We start from the raw sequence: 9,219 nt of genomic DNA, 5'->3' as shown, positions 1-9,219 counted from the left end.
AAATAATAAAATATTGCTCTCTTGTTGAAAACAACATATCTAATGACTTTAATTTTATTTTTAATTTACATAGTAATTGAAAGAATTTTTTTTATATTTGTCTTAAAAATTTATGAAATCAAACAGATTCTATTCTATCCTTTAAAAACTATTAGGTCTGATTTTCAAGAACTTGTACTGCAACATATTAGATTGAATATTTCAAAGTAGCAATCAAACTTGGGGTTTTAATTGTTAAAACATATAAACTAGAACAGATGCGTAGAAATTAATAAGATTGGGTAATAAAAATATTGATATTAAAAAAAAAAATGGGGCTTAAAAGTATAAATTGTAATTTAAAGGCATGCAATGTGTGACTGTTTTAATTTCATATCCCAAATGAGTACTTGTGTTAAAACTATTCTCTTGCCATTGTAGAATCAGTGTGAATCCTTCTTTTCGAATCAGTTGTCATACATTGATGATCTGGTGTAGATTTTAGGATATCAGGTTGGCCATGAGTGCTCAGTGTATTATTGCATGTCGAAGCAACAACCAGAGGTCTAAAAGACCTTCTAGATCCATTTCTTGTTAAAGTATTCATCTGAGGAGTCCCTGGTATAGCATGACCCAGCGCATTCATGTAATCAGCTATTAACAAAGTGATTTCTAAAACTTTTGGTTTGCTCATCACAAACAACATTTTTTCTTCCCCTCCGCAACCATCTTCAGATCCAACAACTAACATGAAATCATCCTGGCAACCTCCAAATGTTATGACACTGCTGTAAGCAAATTTGGATACGACTGCCATTGATGTCAATTCCAAAACAGAGACGCTGTCTTCGGCTACAGCCAACCATGCAGTATTTCTATCACCAAATTTAAGCCTAGCCTGAAACATGCTTGCCCCAAATAGAGGCCACTTTCTGGCGCAAGTTAAATAGATTCTCACACAATCCATAGCACTTCTGCCTTTCAGAGCAAACCACTTACTTCCAATGAGTTCTTGAAGATCCCGTAAGCCATCGCTAGACAGAGAATCTCTGTAGCGATAAGGATAAAATTTGTCAATGGGAATACATGTATTACCAGAGACCCGAGAACGGTCACCCAGATCAATCTGTGCCATCAAAGAAGCCATCTCTATAGCTAGTTCTCTGCTCAATGGGAAACGACCGGCCACAACTGCAAGTTACAGTAATTCATATAATATTTATATTTTTGAATATATATCTGATTATACTTATATATATATATATATATATATATATATATATGTATATATATATATATATATATATATATACAAATATCAACCAGACCATAATAACCATATAAAATAAGAAATTTATGCTGCTAGCTTTTACTTAATTTGTGATAAAGTTTTTTAAAACAAAATTAATTGACACTTTTGATTAAGCAAATTCAATTGCATTAAGAGGTTAGGGGTACTCGAAATTTTTGAAAAATCAATTTTTGTTTTTTTTGCATTTTCGCTAAGTGTAATATCTTGAAAATATTCTCTGAAAATTTCAAGTTGATCCGATGATTACTTTTTGAGTTATTTGAGAGTGGAGAGCTTGATACTTATACTCAAGATTATTCTCCCTTACCTTCTAGTATTTTAAAGCTATTAGACCGATTTACGGCTATCTCAGCGATAATAATTTACTTTCAAGATGTGTAGTTCAAGATTGAATCCTTAATCAGAAAAAAATGCGAGCTTCAACCAACTAGTGTAAAAAATGTGCCCAAAAACCGTGAATACTAGTTTTACTATCGTACAAATTGCTGCATACATATACATAACCATTATTAATGATTATGGATACCCTAGGACCTAATGGTGGGTATAATTCCCATTGGTATGCTGAAAAATTGGATGCTGAACGTGTGAAAGTGGCAGATCAGCGCATCAACGAGAACATTCGGGAGCCCAGAATGCTTCGTAGGCAACATCAAATGGAAATTTTGGAAATTTCTACAATGACTGATGAACATTTATATGGCCCAGAAATAGATGACTCGGTTTAAGTAATTCAATAATTCGTATTTCTGTACGAAAACCCAATGTGAAACTTTAAACGCGTTTTTCTCAAAACCTTATGCTTATTTATCTATGCTCAAACCTATATTTTTTGAACTGGTGACAACTGTAACTCAAAAACCGCTTAGTAGATTTTAATGAAATTCATACAGCTTTTAGAATACATAACAAACTCGGGCCTGATCGAAGGATTTTTATTTTTTCAAAAATTTAAATTTTTAAGACCAATTATCTGTTGATTTGTTCCAAAAATCTAGATTTTTTTCTGATGCCGCCATTTTGTTAATTTTTGCAAAAACAAGAAAAGCTTCAATCAGGCCCAGGATTATCTATTTACAAAACTATTTTTCGATATTTTAGATGAACATTATTCGATAGATTTTAGATGAACCTCCAAGGAGCTATGACTGTCACCGCCAGGACCGTTTTCTTAAACTGGGTCACTAAAAACAGCTATAACTTTAGAAATAATTTATTAACTTCCCGAAGGAGAAGTTTATGTTTTCATCAAAAAATCCGAATTGCTAATTTTATGTTTTCTCGACGTTTCAAGCCATTCTGAATCGAATGAGACCAAATTTGGAAAAAGTAAGTGTGTGTGTGTGCGTGTATGTGAACAGATTTTTTGTCGTAAATCGACGTTTTTTCGAAAACGGCTGGGCCGATTTCAAAAATTTAAAAGCCATTCGATGTATCTCAACGAGGACTATCGTTTTGTGCGACGATCGGCCAAGCCGTTTCTTTATAAATCGCAGGAAAGTGAAAAATTTTTCATCTACGTTTTAGCCCGCAATTCTGAATCGATTTTGAAAATTCAAAAACCGTTCGAAAGATATTGGTTGGGAATCGTGCTGATTAGTTTTTGGTAGAGATCGGCCGGGCCGTTTTCTTGTAATAAAGTTTTCAAAAAAAAAAAAATCGACGATTTTTATGATTATTTTTTTGACGGTAGATACCAGTCTTCTAGATCATACTAAAAAATTACGGCCCTACGACAGCTTTAAAAATTCGTCAAAGTTTGCAAAAATTGGTATCGTTTTTTTGGCATTTGTCAAAATTAGACTTTTGTTCGGCGTTTTCTCAAAAACGCATGAACCGATTTTAGAAATTTAAAAGCCATTTGATGTATTTCGGTGAGGACTATCGTTTGTCAGTTTTGTGCGACGATCTGCCAAGCCGTTTCTTTGCAATTTGAAAAAAAGTGTTAAACTTTTCGTGCACATTTACGCTCATCCTACCGAACCGATTTTAAAAAATCAAAAACTGGTCGAAAGATATTAGTTGGGAATGGTACTGATTAATTTTAGGTGAAAATCTACCGAGTCGTTTTCTTATAATGAACTGTTGAAAAAAAATTTAAGCCGATTTTCATGGAACTTTTTTGACGGTATACATCATGGTTTTATAGAACTTACTGTAATATTACGGCCTTACGACAAGCAGTTTAATTTTAAAAATTCGTCAAACTTTGTTAAAATTGTTATCGTTTTTTAAGGTAGGATTGATGAAAAATATTATTTACACATTTTTTTTTTGATTAAGTCGATTATTTACACATATCGGGAAGTTCATGTAACTTGCCTCAAGGCTAAATACCAAACCAACTAGTTTACTAAAAAAAATTGAAAACGAAAATTTTCTAGAAAACGTTACTGTTATAATATGCGAATTAAAACCATTAAATAATTACTTACTTTGCTGATTAACCTGGTAGCACATTAACAAACGTTCCTTATCTGTTTCCATGCGGGCTGAATGTTTCCAGTAAAGACGGTTCTTGTAGGTTAATTGGATTACTCGAGAATTTTCAAATTTACCAGAGCCTTTTTCTCGAAGCGCTGTTTCCCATCTTGATATTACATCGCATAGCTAAAAGCCAAATATAATGTTATATTTATACTCACTACTCGGGGTAATAATATTTTTTATATTACGATTTTAATTTTAAAAGGATAAAATTAAGAAGAATCTCATCACGTATGTGGTAAAATATAATGATAGAATGATGTATATGGTATGCTTTTTATATGCATCTATACTGCAATAAAATATTGCAAAAATATATGAGAAACAGGTCAGACGCAATAAGTTTATGTAAAACAAAACTTCGCTTTCAATACATCGTTCAGTAATTAAACATTCGCATTAAAACATTTGCCTTAATTCACAAGCACCTTTATAAAACTTTGTATTTATTATTCCATTTTTAATAGTTTAATATTAAATTTTTTTGTTTTGTTATATAACTCTGTGTTTGATTATTTAGTGTTCTCATTTTTGTGTTTAGATTTTGATTATTCATATGCATTGATTAAGTCAAATCAAGGTACGAAACGTTCGCTATTATAATAATAAAAACATTCTTTATGCAATTTCTTGAAGTAAAACTCGTTTAGGCGCGACTAGGGTGTAAATCTGTACAAATGCAACGGAAGTACTGTTACGCCCGAACTGTTCGTCATTCGCTCTCGATGAAAACATTTCTATACGGGTCGATTGTGATTGGCCGCCGTGTATGTGAATAGATTTCTATCGTTGTATGCGTACCAGCATCAACGTTGTATGCATACCGATATCAACAAGAAAATCGGCATAGATAAATATTTTAAAGTTACATCGTAATACAAATGCATGAATCGGAAGAATATTTTACTCAGTTCCTTGAAAATAATAAAACCAATTAAATATGTTTTAGGCAAGAGAGATATTACAGCTGTTCAAAGAATGAGATTATATCGCCAGCGAAAAAGTAAAAAAAATACAAGCAGTCAATGAATTAATGTTAATTTTAATTACATGAAGTTCTTCAAACACAATTACATGATGAGTGAAGTTGCGAAAACAATATTTGTTTAGGCGTTGTTTAACATAATCCACTGTGTGAACGAATATTATAGAATTTATTAATCAGCAATTACTTCATTTCTCTAATGAAAGCTCATTTCGAAATGCTAATTACAATGGCAAACCGATCATGTCATATTTGAAGTATGACTTCAATTACATTATTGTTTTTAAATATTATACATATTTTTAATGCTATTACAAATATATAATTTATAATTTATCATTATATAAATGTGTATAATGGTTGACACTAATTAATGTGTGCATCAGGAGTGTTTCCATATTACTAATTAACATTATTCAAAATTGTTATATGATGTATTTATTTTTACTTAAAAGCCATCTTGTACAGTAGCAAATGAGTTTTACTTCAATCGCGTGTGAATTACGTTTGTGACATAATATGAACAAATAAAGATACCCACCTTGGATGCTGGTTCAATAAAGTTTTCCAAATCCTTTTCAATTGGATCGTCACTAAATAATGTAAAACCATTAGCTGAGCTATCTCTGCAAGCTATCTCCTGGCTCAACGTCCTTAAAAATTCTTCGATAGTTGTAGAACCATCAAAACCGACGACTTGATAAGCACCATTGGCCATATGAACTGGTATAGAGTGAGGTAAAGAGTGGTGGTAAGGATTCTTCAAAAGTATACTCAAGACTTCCATTCGTGACGGTTTTAACTCCCTTCCACCATTTTGTATAGTTCTCTCCAAAGCCCTTTCACAATAGGCCGCGTATTTGCCACATTCTGTTTTTGTCTCGCAAGAGTTGCGTGATAAATGTAACTTAAGATACCATAACAAACGGCTATTTCGAGGTGTAAATAAGCTTACGGCCAAAGCTAGAAGTTGCCAACACTGGATGAAGCTGTAAGTCGGAGGATTGCTTTTACAACATGCCGGTGTTGATGGAATTGCTGGTGTCTAAAAAAAACCATAAAAATGTCATTCGAGTAAGAAACAACACATAATTTTATTATTATGCTTTTTATTATTATGTTGCTTAGAGAAAGCAACGATTACTTTAGAAAAAAAACACACAATGACACTCCATTTAAAACAGTTAAATATAGTAACCTATTTTAAGTACTAATATTTGCAAATAAACAACAAATATCAAATCAATACACTAATATAATTGCTGAAAAGAACAAATTTTAAAATTATTAATAAATGATCCAAGTTCTACCTCACAAGTTTTAAATGTATCATTAATATGAAGTAAAAATAAATATAAATGCATTCTTGAAAACATAGGATGTGGGCGACAAATATAGTCTCCATTTTCGAAATAGTTCGATAACTTTATTTCACCTTTCTACCTCTTTATTTGCCTGAGATAAAGATGCGAAAGATAGTATGGTCCCATTTTTCAAGCTCACTTTTGGTCGTACTAGTTAGTCTTTTGAGGTAAAGATTAAATAAATAAAGAAAAATCTAACTTGATTGAGACAAAATGCGAAAGAGAGACAAAATAAGAAAAAAAAAAAGAGTGCGCGTAAGGATCACACGCGATTGAAGTAAAACTTTTAATATTGTATGAGTAGGCAATTAAGATAAAAATAAAAAAAACATCATATTTGAATTTTAAAAATCATTTATTAATAATCACATAACATCAATAACACAGTTTAAAACAACATCGATAGATTAATTGCTATCATATTTCATATATGATATAATAGGTTTGTGATAACTGAAATGAGAGACATAAATTTTGCTTTGTAAACTATGTACATTTCTGGAGAAAACTGCATCAATAGTCGTGCCATATCTTGTGGTTGATTCAAATGGAGAATTATTCATTGTTAAATTAAATTTATTATTTAAAAAATCAATTAATGGTTGAGATTCTTCTGAACGAAAATTGACATTGAAATCTCCAGCAAGAATTAATGGTATCTCGTTGTGATTAGTGTTTAAAAGTTTTGCACCCTCATAAGAAAAATGAAGTAACTGCTGATGAAGAAATTTAATAATATTTGATATGTTTTTATTGGGAGAAATGTAAAGGACGACTATAATTAATGTTTGATTCTGTGTGTGTAATATCACCTACTTGTGTAATTTCATTAGGAATATCCAGTAATATCGTTGGCGCAAGAAACTGCATAGGAGTCGCATTATGAAGAGTATCTGAACATGAATGATAGACAGCTACACCACCTGCTCTTGAGTCCGATCGTTTGTATTGAGTAACGCAGTAATAGTTCTGAATATCAATTCGTTCTTCATTATTAATCCAAGTTTCCGAAAATAACAAAAACGTACAACGTTGTAGCACTTTATCTTGCAGATCAGGCACATGAGCTCGTAAACTTTGGCAGTTAAAGGAAAACAATGAAATGTCGTTCAAACTTATTATCTCACTCAATTTTTCTTCTTGTGTTATTAATCTACAAGTTGAAAGTCTTTGGAATTCAGTTTTTAAGTTCATTAATCCTGCTGGCCGTTTTCTTCCATGATAAAATTTTTTGAAATGATGAACAATCCATTAATGCAACATATAGAAGCTGCTGATTATGTGTTTTATTGTATTCATATACAATTTTATCAAAAGTACCACCTTGTGATTTGTGTATTGTGAGTACACATGCAGACACTAAAGGAAAATGATTTCTTTTGACAAATATGATTTTATTTCTGTTCATTGGAATAGATGAAGATCTCCTGAGAATCGGCACAGCTGTCTTACTGATATTAAGAGTTTGAATATGATGTGCAGCTTTCTTCTTATTTTGTTACCTATCTTACCAGGAAATTCAAACCATAAACGTAGAAGTTCATCATTATCGCCACGTTCTATGTACACTAATTTTCCTACACAACCATTAGCTAAGCCATCACTTACATCAATATTAGTTGTTATTATGTAAAATTTATTCAGAACTAAAATTATTTCATACGGCAAACCCCCGGTATCAATAACCGATTTTTGTGAAACTGCTGACGAATGTATGATTGTTGATCTGTCGCATGGCAACCTACATAAATATCCGTGGCAGTAGATATTATTTTGTCTTCAACGAGATTCAGTATAAATTTATTATATTCCATGACACATTTATTCTCTAAGAAAAGTCTTATTCCATGAGGACATAACATAAAAAACGTGATTCAATTAATGCAAGTTCATATAGGGTTTAGCGCTCGACTTACGCATGACATGACGGGAGTGGATACTCGCGACATCAGCGCTTACCGCGTCGTAGTGTTCAACTTCACGTTGGCGTTTCGTTGCATTTGTACGGATTTACACCCGTGTAGCCTAAAGAAATTTTTACACCCATATCGCGCCTAAAGAAGTTTTACTTCAAAAAATCACAAGGATTTCTTTGATTTGTGTGTGTGGTGTATATATATATATATATGTAGTGGTATTCACCCATTTGTAATAATTATAAATAATATTATAAACTACTATATAAGGGTCAGAATACAAACAACACAGTTACTGTTACTCATAGCTACAATACATTGTATGCTCGCAGTAACCTTGCAAGCGTTGATAAAATTCCTTTTCAAACCACAAACGGCGCCTTAACAACTAAGTAAAGCGTAGTTTTGCACTATGCAGTAACATTGAACAAGGATTACAATGTCAAATTGAATCAAGCACATAAATACTAAGCAATGACGCATTTGTTGTTCAGCCGTCATCAAGTTTTCAATAAGTTCACATCAATTTAGTTCAGTCGTAATAAAGTTATCATAATGTTCAGTCAATATGAGTCATTAGTATTTAGTAATCAAGGGAGTTATATTTAAGTTCAGTTGTTCAAGTTATATGCAAAGTCTACAAGAATCATGAAATAAACAAAAACATCAAACGTCTTCAATCTGTTTCACTGATTCGCTTTCACAGTTGGTACCCGCTTGTTAGCAGTAGGAAGAACCTACATATTGTTGGCACCGTCGCTGGATGGGGCACAACAATATATTGTAATACATATGAAATCCTAAAAAATGCATATTGACCTTGACTAAACATCTTAAAATTATGAAAACATAATGATTACCTAAATTATTATTATGAAAACATAATGATTACCAAACCAAAATAATCACTTTCCGAGGTGGCTTAATATAGGCTAATCGGACTGATGTCAATTCTTTCAAAAATTATATAAAAATGGAAAACTATCAATAATCCCAGACTATTAGTTTCAAACAAATAAATAATGATTCAGCAAGATCAATGAATTATTATTGCGTTTGACAAAAACCATATATATTATAAATTACACTGATGATAAGACAAATCTAGTCTCGAAACGCTGTTAAGATTTATTAATAAATACATAGTGTTAAAGGGTGATCATATTTCTACTCACA

General features: G+C 31.7%; 1 protein-coding gene across 1 annotated transcript in view; it reads right to left on the bottom strand.

Annotated features, from left to right (window-relative positions):
* Positions 1-400: 400 nt before the first annotated feature.
* LOC113383685 (uncharacterized protein CG43867-like) overlaps positions 401-9,219 on the bottom strand; it is a 51,395-nt gene continuing 42,576 nt past the window's right edge. Inside the window, 3 exon segments of the mRNA XM_026621934.1 lie at positions 401-1,170; positions 3,727-3,901; positions 5,305-5,808. Of these exon segments, the coding sequence (XP_026477719.1) occupies positions 401-1,170; positions 3,727-3,901; positions 5,305-5,808 (1,449 nt within the window).

The sequence above is a fragment of the Ctenocephalides felis genome, unplaced genomic scaffold (genome assembly GCF_003426905.1).
Source record: "Ctenocephalides felis isolate EL2017-DRISC unplaced genomic scaffold, ASM342690v1 CF-g0.4_SCAFFOLD_03570, whole genome shotgun sequence".
In the NCBI taxonomy this organism is placed as follows: Eukaryota; Metazoa; Arthropoda; class Insecta; order Siphonaptera; family Pulicidae; genus Ctenocephalides; species Ctenocephalides felis.
The sequence above is the reverse complement of the archived record's forward strand: the minus strand, read 5'-3'. Positions and strand labels throughout refer to the sequence as shown.